Source organism: Poecilia reticulata, unplaced genomic scaffold (genome assembly GCF_000633615.1).
Source record: "Poecilia reticulata strain Guanapo unplaced genomic scaffold, Guppy_female_1.0+MT scaffold_539, whole genome shotgun sequence".
Lineage (NCBI taxonomy): Eukaryota > Metazoa > Chordata > Actinopteri > Cyprinodontiformes > Poeciliidae > Poecilia > Poecilia reticulata.
Genome location: NW_007615296.1, coordinates 1 through 12309, shown reverse-complemented (window position 1 = coordinate 12309; position 12309 = coordinate 1). Strand labels below are relative to the sequence as shown.

Below are 12309 nucleotides of genomic sequence, written 5' to 3'. Positions count from 1 at the left end.
AGCAGCAGCAGCGCCACCGTCTCTTCCTGCAGGAGCAGCAGCAGCGCCACCGTCTCTTCCTGCAGCAGCAGAGCTGTTGTGTCTTCCTCCTGTGACTCAGTATCCAGCGCCAGGTGATTTCTACCATTTCACATCTCAAGTATATACAACCCCAGCATACAGCAGACATTTTCACCAGGTAAATACCTATAATACACAAAGGGAATACAGGGAATGTGGTTTCTCTTCCTTTTTTGATAGAGAAAATGTTTTTCTAGGTTGATGATCTTATCCAGACGTTTTGGTCCAACTTCTCAGTGCGAGGCCTCCTCCATCAGCCGGCTCCTGGTGCTGCCTCCTCCCTCTGCTTCAACCTTAACCCTGCAAGTAAGTTCACACCGCATGAAAAGTTAAACTGCTGAGTCTCACGGTGAAGCAGATTTTCCCCAAATAGACTCAGATGGAAACCTGCCAGATAGCTTTTTATGTTTGGAGTTTAATTAACTTTGAAAGAGAAACAAATATGACCAAACTTGGTATTTTATCAGAGGACGTCTTTTGTTAAACACCTTGGTTTCTGTGCTTCTACCAGTAAAAGATGACCAGATTTTTTAAATGCACTTTTTTTTCTTTGTATTTGCAAACTTACTTAAAAACTAATATCTTAAAGCAGAGGTTTCTGTGTTTGTTTTTAATCTCACTGCTTTTTGTGTTTGTTTTCTTCAGAGTTTTTGAGATCTACGTCGCTGTCCTGTACCCGGATGGTGACCTCTCAGTCCTGCACCACCGATCCGGATCTCAGCACCATCTCTTACTATTTTAACATGAGTCTCATCACGGTCAGCAAGTCCAGATGAACTCTTTTAAAAATATACACACCAGGGCTGGGCGATATGGCTTAAAAATAAAATTTAAGAGTTTGACCTGAATTCAAAATTCAAATAAATAGAAGCTGTAAAACAAAATGGCTGCCTTGGCTGCCTGATGAAGCCTGTGTTTTATTGTTACAGGTTCCAACAACTGACATGACAATCAGATCAGATCGTTTGGTAAAGAAACACCTGACAGTTTCAGGCAGAACCTTTTGTTGTTGTTTTAAAATAATTTTGTGTAAACAAAGATGGCGGTACATTAATAAGGCTGTTTATTTTCAGGTCCCTGTTATACCGCTGTCAGACTGGCCTGCACCTGTCAAACAAAACGGCTTTTGTTTAAATGTTGTGAAAACGGTGAGGAGGCACCTAAATGTGCTTTTAATCCGAACTGAAGCTTCAAACTCAGCTGTGCTCGTTTCCTGCAGGTACAGTTTTTGGTTTGCTACACACCCAAAGGAGAGTTGACGAACACATCCATCAACTTCACCCTGACTGACGTTCCCCTTGAACAGCTGGTCCTCCAGACACACTCTGTAGAATTTCAGGTAAGTTTTTACTCAGTATCTTTGTCTCATCCATCCATCCATTTTCTATACACCCTTGTCCCTTAATGGGGTCGGGAGGATTGCTGGTGCCCATCTAAAGCTAACGTTCAGGGTGAGAGGCGGGGTACACCCTGGACAGGTCGCCAGTCTGTCGCAGGGCAACACAGAGAGACACAGGACAAACAACCAGGCACACACACTCTCACACCTAGGGGCAATTTGGAGAGGCCAATTAACCTGACAGTCATGTTTTTGGACTGTGGGAGGAAACCGGAGTACCCGGAGAAAACCCACGCATGCACAGGGAGAACATGCAAACTCCACAGATACACGCATGCTTGCACGCAGGAAATACGCCGGCCATCTTGGAGCGGTTGTCCGTCCTACCAAAACAATAGAAGCCTCGGCTCTGCGGGATACATTTGTTCAAATTGACGGACTTTTGACGTGAGGGGGATAACTTTTCACTAGTACGATGGACATATTATAGTTTAGATTTTGTGATTAGAATTTTTCTGTGCTGTATTTATGTCCACCGGCGAAATTCTAGCTAATATTGTTTATAGTGTTCAGTGTAATACAGAAAACAAAAGCAAACCAATCTCTTCCTACTACTTCCTGTCGTCTTCTTCAACATTTTCGCCAGTAGTAATGTCACGGTGTTGATCACGTGACTCGTATGTCGCGAAAGAAGTGTTTTCATTGCAATTTTTGCGAAACTTTTTATCGAAAAGCATGAGTTCTTTTTGAAATTAGCTCGTTTCCATTAAGCGGATTTATTTTTGTAATTTCAGTTCTTGGATATTTTATGGTTTCTGAAAATGCAGCTCATGGTGTCTGTTATGAAGCTGTTACAGTGGTACACACCCAGGCCCACTCCTGTGAAACCAAACCCACCTCCAGTTGGACTGAGAAAGGGATCTGCTGTCATGGCGCTTATTGACGGAGAAATGCAGCCGGTATCCTTGACAACAAAGTAACTGGAGTCTGATTATTATCGGCATAAATGCATCGTTCTTCCTTGACGGTGGATTAGTTGAAGTCACTTGGCGTTTCAGAAGGTGGCAGGTGTTCCTCTGATCCCAGCAGACTATCGCCCATCCTCTTCACACACAACACCATCAGTGGCTGCACATTCAGGTGAGCAGACACCAGGGCTTAGTGTAAAAATATACCGTATTTTCCGCACTATAACGCGCACCTAAAAACCTTCAATTTCCTCAAAAGCCGACAGTGTGCCTTATAATCCGGTGCGCCTTATATATGGACCAATATTGAGCCACAACAGGTCTAGCAACTGGAAAGCAGCCGCCGACTTCATTTTCGCCCGTAGAAGAAGCGCGTGGTGCATGCTGGTTTGTGTAATACAGTTTGTGTAAAAAACTGGTTTGTTAATAAAGTTTGACTGACCTATCTACCTACCGACCGACCTGATAATCAGGTCGTCTGCAGGTCATTTAGCACCACGTTCTCCACCAACATACTGTGCGCGAACGGAGAAGGGGTTGGTCTGTGTTACCCAGAAAGCAGTTGGGCACAATATTACAACACCAACACCGTGAGTGAAACAACGACTCGGGCAGACTACTATATAAAGTACTCGGGGACCACTTCCTTATTATTATACATAGAGAACGGAACAAATCATGCCCCGTTCAATACGGGACGGGTGGCAACCATCACAGTAGCGTCTCTTCTATGCCGCCTTATATTATATGAAAAAGGTTTAAAATAGGCCATTCATTGAAGGTGCGGAAAATACGGTATATCTTTGTGACCCACTGGTATATTTTGTTGCAGTGAACTTTGGATTGAATATAGATTATATTTATTTCTTTTTTGTAAACATATTTAGGGTTAGAATTAGGATAAATTGGTGTCTGCTAGACTGCTATTAATCATTATGTTAGTAAATCAAATATTTTGCCAATTGGATTAAAAGATGGCACATTCTGCAGATTTTTAATTTAACAATTTAATATAAAATAAACTGAATTACTTTAGTAAATCTGAACTCCTCAAGGGGCATAGTTTATATTGACTTGTTTATTTTCCTGTTTTAAAAAAAAATCATTGTTTATTTTCATATTTTCATGTATTTTTTAGTATTGTATATAAAAAGCATAAGTGGTTAATATAAAAAATCTGCAGAATCCATCATTTTCCATATTCAGTTAATCATCAAAATATTTGATTAATTGATTACCAATATAATCATTAGTTGCAGCCTAGCAGACACCAATTTATCCTCATTTCCTCTCCTATGCCGTCCAGTTCTGAAACTCAGAATTGCACTGAGCTACGGTCACAGATTTATGAGATCTTCCGAGGATCCACTGCTCCCGATAAGATCGCCATGAACTCGGGCCTCCAGCCGAACTGGACGAGAGTCCTGATACAGGACTGTCTGATCGATCCGCAGGTACGCTTCAGTTTGGTATTTTCTAAGAAAATAATTTGGGAAAAATGTCAGCCTCTTGACAAAGCTGAAAGTCAAAACGCATCAGACTTGTAGCTGAAACTGGAGCAAACTGCTCAAGTAAACTTGGTTGGGAAAGAAATCTATGCCACACTTTTCAGATAAATGAAAAAATAAAGAATCGTGTGTCATTTTCCTTCTACTTCACTTTCACTAACTACTTTGTGTTATTCGGTCTCGTACAGTGCTTTTAAATAAAAAGTATTCACCCCCTTGAATGATTTATCCTTTATATTGCTTGAACAATTCAATTATAAATAAAAATATTTGGCTTTTTGAATAAAAATGACAAAATAACAGCTTTCATGTCAAAATGAAATGTGATTTCTATTAAATAATAACCGTTTAAATTATGACTGAATAAATATCCACCTCCCTTATGTCGGTATTTAAATACTTACTAAATATTATCTAGTTGTTGCGCCCCTAGTGGTGCCGTGAAGGTACTGCATGGGGTAGTTAGAAGACACGTTTTAATCATTCAGTTATGTTTTAAAATACACATTAACACGAATCCTGATGTAACAAATTGATAAAAGGAGGTGTGAAATAATGTATTTCAGTCAGAAATTCACAAATTCAATGAGCAAAAATGTGCATTTTATGCTAAATAGGTTTGATAGCAGTGGCATTAGTATGCTATCACTTTAGCATTCAAAGTTGACTTTCAAATAAAAACAAAGTAATAAAGGAGCTTCGTGTTATTTATATTGATTGAGATCAATCAATCAACTTCAGATTAACTCAGGTGATCTTTATTCCACTCATTGTGAGGCTACTGTTGTATCACAATTATTGTAACATTTTCTGCTTTTTCTGCAGGAGTCATGTGAATCGGGCTGCAGCCTTCCTCTCTCTTTCTCCATCCAAATTATTTGGGCTCGTCAGGGATTCATCGAGGTTCCTCAGAACTACATCCTGGGAGCCAAATTTCTCTTCCGCTGTCAAAACGTCCAGGTGCAGAAACTCGCTTATGCTTAAAACTACGACTGCATATTATGGCCATTGCAGATTAAAAAAGTACATTTCCACCAAAAAAATTAACATTTTTAGATTCATCTTAGAAATGTCAGGAAAAAACCCGACATTTCTGAGCTTCAAGCTAAAAATTTGCAAAAAAATTTGAAATGTTTACATTAATCTAAGAAGATTTCTAGAAAAAAATTGGAAATTACTGACTTTTCTTACTTGGAATTTAAAATCTCCTAAAGTCAAAAATTTTACTTTTGGAAGTCAGAAATTTTCCTTTTTAATCTCAAAATAAATTTTTTTTTTCTAGTAATTTTTCAACAGTTTCAAAGTAAAACATTTTTCAAGTGTTTCCTAGGAAATTTCTGAGATTAATTTAAAATTTTCTGAAATTTTTCGGCAGAAATGTGCTTGTTTTTTTTTTTTATCTACAATGGTCCTAATATGTTAATGTAGAAAACACTGTAAAACATTTTTTGGATAATTTTATATGCATTTATCTTCTCTCTAGTGTCCGTTATCATCTCCTCTCACCCTGACGGCCAAAGCCACGTTCGTAGAAACCACCGTTTACCCAGAAGCCCCCAGAGGGGTTCCTCAGCCCCACTGGAGGTTTCCGTTCGACTTCTTCACGAGAGGCGCCGCGGAGCTGGACGGCCATCTTGATACGAGCGGCAGCGGCGCCGAGAAGGTCACATGGAGTTTAATGGCGTTCCCACTGTTGCTGCTCTCAGAGTTAGGACTCATAAACTTTGACATAACATAGAAATTTTTTTAATTGTGCAGCTATTTTTCAAAAATAAAACACTGTTTTACATAATGAATGTACAGAAGAGGATTAGGACCAATGGAAAAATATTCAGGCTTTAATCCCTGAGATTAAAGTCTGACTTTAATCTCAGAATTCAAGTTTTTTTTTTCTCAGAATCAGAAATGTTTAAATTGTTTATGCACAATAAGGCAAATCTAGTCTCAAAACTCAAATCTACCAATTATATTTGGGACATTTTGGGCTTAAAATTCAGATTTACAAATTCTCTAACGAGAAAGAAACAGTTGTATGATTTTATTTACTAACACCTAAGAACATTTGGTTGGTTATTTGGATTTCGACCAGTCAGAATTGTATTACATATTTCCTCCTCCTTCTGAATGAAATACTCTTGTATTTTTTTCTTATTTTCCCAGAATAAATATTCTTTTTTACATTCTCAGTCTCTCTTATTGAGGTAAAGATGCATTTGTTTTGCACAGCTCCTCTCCTCGTTCCTCCTCGAGGTCCACTTGCTTCCTCCTGCTCTCCCGCCTCCTTGTAAAGTGAACGTAATTGAAGAGATTGGCGATCGCTGCAGGAGTCATGCCTTGCAGACGGGTAGCAGCTCCCAGCTAGCCGGCAGACACAGCGATAAGTTACGAAAAGACTGAACTTCTTTATGTCACAACTACAGAAAAGGCAGTAAAATTCTGACTCACGGTGCTCGGTCGGAATCTGTCGAGGATTTCCCTGACTTCCTGCGACAGAGACACAGGCAGAGTGAGGTAGTCGATGTCCTGCGGCAGAGACATGTTCTCCTCGCTCTGAATCCTCTTGATCTCGCTCCTGTTTTGGTCGTTGTGAGGCTTGTACACGGCTGCGTGACAGACGGGAGTGAAGATTATTAAATGTTCGAAACTCAAGAAACGTATTTCCTACGAGGGAGTAGTAGGGCCATACCTACAGAAAAATAAAATCACGAGAAAGTCACTAGTATTACGAGAATAAACTTGAAATAATACGAGAATAAAGTAGAAAGGATGAGAATAAAGTCATAATATTAGGAGAAGTTATATTTATAGAATAAAGTTGTAATATTATGATTTAGTTCTTGTAATACAACCATATTCTCATATTATTTTTGACTTTATTTCCATATTACTAAGACTTTACTCGTATTAATTCAACTTTATTCTCATATAACTTTATTCCCATATTGTGACTTTTTATTCTCGTAATTTTGACTTTCTTCTCATCCGACTTCTTACAGTACCACAACTTTACTCCCATATTATTTAAACTCTTTTCCTGTACTACTTCCTTCTTGTAATATTATACGTTTATTCTCGTATTGTTACTTCTTTATTTTCATACGACTTTATTCTCACAATATTCCAACTTTATTCTCGTAGTTTATATTTTTTATTTTATTTAACTCAGTCGTGATTTAATATCAATATAACATGCAGATAAATGTGTCGCCATTAAGGCCATCAAAAAACTCTTAATCCTGTGTCCTTGGGTTTACAGTGAGATCGCCGTGGTAACGTAGAATGTCAGAAGTCAGGTTTCACCCTCTATTTTGAGTCTTTGTGAGAACTCCATGTACGGTGAAAGACACTCAGGAAAAACAGAAGCCAACATTTCGAAGGAGACGTCCTTGTACTCCAGCAGGTCCATCCCGCTGGAAGGAAAACAAACCAGAACCAAAAGTAAACCGGGGATGTTACTGAAACCTTTGTAGTTTTGGTTCAACCGACTGGACTCACCTGAGCGTCTGGCTCTTGTTCTCGCTCATGCCGATTCCCGGCAGCTTCTTCCTCCAGCTGGTTGAGGACATTGTGAGAGCCTGGAGGGCGGCTACTGCATTCTGGAGACTGCAACGCACCCTAACTGCCTCATGGTGGCGCACAGCCGAGACGCATCCCAGCTCAAACCCTGATGGAGACGCAGAATAACACGCTGTCCAGAGCTGCCCATAAATCGATTCCATCGATTAGTCAAGATTTCTGGTTTTTGAAGATTTAACTTTTGGGAAATCTGGATTTTTTTTCTTTTGACTTGCCAGAATGAGTCTTAATTAACTTATTCTTGCAATAAAGTCTGACTCCGACAATACAACTTTATTGTCTGAATAAAGCCATATTACTAGGATAAAGTTGTATAATAGCTAAAATATTACCAGCATAAAGTCTTAATATTACTGGAATAAAGCTGTAAAATTACAAGAATATAGTTATAAGCCAGTCATAATATTATTACAAAAACCAAAATGCTCATCGCCTGGCCCTAATGCTCCGTCATACAACTCGCAGAATGGATGATTGAAAAACTCACTTTTTGTAAATATTTTCTGTAATTTCTTTTATGAAAAAAAAAGGAAAAAAAGAGAAAAAATCGACTAAAATCAGATTTGGTATGAAAAAAACGGAGGGCTACCTTTCATCGTAAGGCGGAGGTCAGCGTTGTCCGGCCTCAGAGAAGTACGAAACTCCGCCCGGCTGGTGAACATGCGGTACGGTTCGGTAACTCCTCGACTCACCAGGTCATCAACGAGGACGCCGATGTAGCTCTCTGTCCGAGACAGCGCCGCCGGAGGCTGGGAGAGGGCGCGGCGGGCGGCGTTCACTCCCGCCCACAGCCCCTGCACAAAACACCACCGGAGAAACATGATTCACTTCCCGTTTTCTTCCTCTCTGATCGCTACGGTCAAACCCAAAATTATTAATTAACTCTAGCTAGGCTGGATGCTAGCTAGATAACTGACTTACTATTAATTTTCGAATAATGGCTTATTGGATTAAAATTAGATCCGATCATTTGCTAATGACATCCACCTTCTTTTAGTGTTGTAGTTTGGCCGCCATCCAGCAGAGGGCCCTGTTGGTGAACCTGAAGCGGAGGCTCACCAACAGGAATGATACAGGATTTAAAGACACACAGACACACCAGAACGGGAGCGGTCCAAACAAAGTCAGGGATGGGAAAAGTGAACTGTATACTACTGTTTTAAAATATAAGCACTCGAAAAACTCTTTAAGTTGTTTAGGAATTTAAACCGTCGACAAGGACCTTATGTTATCACCTTAATAGCGCTCATTCAGCAGTTCTTAATGGCGGAGCGAGTCAATATCATTCAAAAATTATTGGTTAGCCTAGCTACAAAAGCGGGAGATATAATTGAACAAAATTATAACAATCGATAACTTGTATCTCTATTCCTAGCATTTATGAGTTTAAAATAATATTTGTTCTGATTTCAAGCAGTTATAATTGGGGCTACATTCTGAATATTTTTCCAAGGTATACTGTTACTTGGAAATTCCAAATTTCCAACCATTGACGGTTTTGCTGGGGATTTAATTAAAACGATTATGCAGCTCTATTCAAAGCCTTAAGTTACTTTTGAGCTTCAGGAATCACCTGTGCAGCTGCCTCTTCGTAACCCGTCGTCCCGTTGATCTGACCGGCCAGAAAAAGTCCTTGCGTGTTTTTCACCTGCAGCGCGGGACTCAGCTGGGTGGGACACACATAGTCATACTGCACACCATACCCTGCAGAGAGCGGGAGGTTTGTACGTGGGAAAAAAAGCAGGTGCGTTTGCATTAACCATAAAATTTAACAAAATTGGAATTATGAAAATAAATTTGTGTGATGAAAGGACAATTTAAAAAAGCATTTTTTGATAAAAAAGAAAACGGGTTTTTGTCTAAGTTATTCGTTGTATTGAAATTGGCGTATTTCACACAACTGCAATGGAAACACTTATTTTGCATCATACAAGTCATGTGATCAATAAACGGATGTTACTAGTGGCAGAAATGATGAATGAAATCACAGGGAGTCGTAGGAGGCTGATGGCGCAGCAGGTTTTTTAAAAATGATTTAACTGTGAACAAACTTATTCATATGTATTGAGAAGGATAAGGGCCACTAAAAATAATTCTAACTTTAATCTCAAAATTTAGACATTTTTCTCTGAAATCTAACTTTAAACACAGAATTTTGATTTAAATTTCCAGAATTCAGACAATAATCTCAGAATATTCTCTGGCTAATCTAAGAATTCTAACTTTATTTTCAGAATTCTGACATTTTTTCCCCTCAGAATTTTGACTTTAATCTCAAAATTTTAACTTAATCGCAGAATTTTGACTTTTTTTCTCCGAATTCTGACTTTAGTCTTCTGCGATTCTGTGTTTCTGTCTTTAAAGTCAGTGGTCCTAATCCTCCTCCGTACACGTTTGATTTTAATTGTGTTCCTTTTTCATGGAATCACTGAAGACTTTTTTGTGAAATCGTGTTTTTTTGTGTTTTTTTTACTTTAGTGGAATATTGACAAAGTTTTACATATATTTTTAATGGAGACGCATCTACTGATGGCGTCCATTTCCCACTCTGGGTCAGGTTTTCCAGGTTTTCTGCATACCTGGTGTGTGGATCTCCGCTCTCTGCAAGGGAGGGATTTCTCTGATGAGGCGCAGCTGCACGTCAGGAGGCATGGTCATGGACAGACCCTGTGGGTACAAGAGGTCAGAGGTCAACCCCTCGGGCTCCAGCCACACCTGGTGACTTCTTCCTGGAAAGCGCAACACCCTGGACTCAATGGAGGGGCAATATCTGAAAGAGAAAAACACAGAGATTAAATGTTTCTGCTTCAGTTCAACTGGATCAAAAAACAGCAGGAGGCTGAAGAGGCTGACAGCTTAACGCTGGAGCAGAGAGGCTTTCAGAAGGTGGGTGGGAGAAAACTGGAGCTACACATAACTCCAAATACACAGGGAAGGAAGGAAGAAGGAAAGGAGTTAAAGGAAAGTAGCGGGATTGTGAAGGATTCTGGCTTTACTGATGAACAGTGAGGTTTATTTATTGGGATAAACCCTGAGTTTCACCGTAAGAGCCGTAGCTCAAACACACACACAAAAAAACAACGTAAGCTACAAAAACACGCTTTTACTAACGTAACATCCATCCATCCATCCATTTTCTTTCACCCTTGTCCCTTGGTGGGGTCGGGAGGGTTGCTGGTGCCCATCTCCAGCTGACGTTCCGGGCGAGAGGTGGGGTACACCCTGGACAGGTCGCCAGTCTGTCGCAGGGCAACACAGAGACACACAACCATGCACACACACACTCACACCTAGGGGCAATTTGGAAAGGCCAATTAACCTAACAGTGATGTTTTTGGACTGTGGGAGGAAACCAGAGTACCCGGAGAAAGCCCACGCATGCACAGGGAGAACATGCAAACTCCATGCAGARRGASYGGGGCCGGGAATCGAACCCAGAGCCTTCGTGCTGCAAGGCAACAGCTCTACCAACTGTGCCACTGTGCAGCCCCACTAATGTAACATATCAACTAAAAATAACGTTCACTACTAAAAATATCAACTCTAATTCAATACTATGCTCTGCTGCCGTTCCACAATATAAACAACGAAAGCTCCCTTATCAAAATAAAAGCATTAAATCAAAAACTGGAGGTTCGTCATATATTATACAAAATAAAATGAAGCAAATGCAATAAGTGCTAAAAGGGAATACAACAAATGAGGAGCTAAATTTGGGGTTATTTACAGAAAGAATTGAAGAAGAAAGGAAGAAATAGAAGGAATGATGAAAAGAAAGGAGGAAGGGAAAATGGAAGGAAAAAGCAAAGAAGGAAATGAACAAAGGAAGGATAGAAGGGAAAAAGGAAGGAAGGAATAAAACTAAGGAAAAGATGGAAAGAAAAATAAAGGAATAAGGAAGCAAGGGGAGAAGAAAACAAAGTAAAAAAGGAAAAGAAGGAAGCAAAGAAGGAAGGATAAATAAACATGATGATGTACAACGAGTTATTGATGAATGGAAAAACAGTGGTGGCCACATAATGCTGGTCAGAGTGACACTTGGGGGTGTAAATACTTTTTTGGTGAACTCTTCATCTACCTGGGTCCTTTGGCGTCCTGCTGGATGTGGCAGTTCAGGTGGAGACTCTCCCTCACCACTTGCTCTACACCTGGAGTCGTGTAGGTCAGGTAACACGGCAGCTGCTCCTCCGGCTACAGAAGTTTCAAAATAAAAGCATCTGCAGTAATTATGATGAAAATGTGCTGATGGACACAACAGAGTCAGAACCAATCCCGGACTGGACCTTGCAGCGGGTGTGAGTGTTCATGAAGCTGAATGGCGTCGGCTGGCGGTCCGGCGGGTGGACCTTAGCCAGGGAAAGGTCCACTGAGTCTTTTAAAAGTCTGGGTGGGGTTCCGGTCCTCAGCCTGCCCACCCTCAGACCCAGCCGGTCCCTCAGCGTTTGGGTCAGGCCAGAACTCGACGGGGCGTCTCCGATCCGGCCTCCGGGGGACGAGGTCCGGCCCACGAAGAGCGAGCCGGACAGGAAGGTACCGGTGGTCAGAACCACGGAGGAGGCGGAGATTGGCTGGCTGCCATTGGCTGATGGACGGATTAAGAAACCATGGTGATGAAATCTGTTGCCATGGTGACATAATCTGACCTGATATTATACCACTGACAATTTATATGTTAGAGAACAAAGTTAGTCTAGATTTTAAAACAAATTTATGTTAAAGGGATCCAACATATTTTCAACATTCATTAAGTAAGTAAGTAAGTAAGTCAGTCAGTCAGTCAGTCAGTCAGTCAGTCAGTCAGTCAGTCAGTCAGTCAGTCAGTCAGTCAGTCAGTCAGTCAGTCAGTCAGTCAGTCAGT

The 12309-nt window shown here is 40.4% G+C and overlaps 2 protein-coding genes across 2 annotated transcripts; one reads left to right on the top strand and one right to left on the bottom strand.

Annotated features, from left to right (window-relative positions):
* The first annotated feature begins 279 nt into the window (after positions 1-279).
* Positions 280-5885, top strand: LOC103461065 (tectonic-3). The gene is made up of 10 exons (XM_017303573.1): positions 280-366; positions 706-818; positions 990-1028; positions 1134-1208; positions 1280-1399; positions 2248-2358; positions 2436-2539; positions 3674-3821; positions 4701-4835; positions 5359-5885. The coding sequence occupies exons 2-10, from the start codon at positions 741-743 to the stop codon at positions 5611-5613; spliced, it is 1065 nt and encodes a 354-aa protein (XP_017159062.1). The 5' UTR covers positions 280-366; positions 706-740; the 3' UTR covers positions 5614-5885.
* mto1 (mitochondrial tRNA translation optimization 1) lies at positions 5758-12094 on the bottom strand (the record flags this gene model as incomplete). The annotated part of the gene is made up of 9 exons (XM_008403384.1): positions 5758-6233; positions 6321-6478; positions 7176-7285; positions 7371-7539; positions 8041-8245; positions 9025-9155; positions 10031-10221; positions 11530-11642; positions 11735-12094. Coding segments are annotated over 9 exons (1602 nt in total), but the record flags the coding sequence as incomplete, so codon positions are not given.
* Positions 12095-12309: the final 215 nt, after the last annotated feature.

Coding starts and splice junctions, on each gene's coding strand:
- LOC103461065 (XM_017303573.1), top strand. CDS start 741: ATGGTGACCTCTCAGTCCTGCACCACCGATCCGGATCTCAGCACCATC. Junction 1,209..1,279: donor GTTTAAATGTTGTGAAAACG/GTGAGGAGGCAC, acceptor CGTTTCCTGCAG/GTACAGTTTTTGGTTTGCTA. Junction 2,540..3,673: donor ATCAGTGGCTGCACATTCAG/GTGAGCAGACAC, acceptor TATGCCGTCCAG/TTCTGAAACTCAGAATTGCA.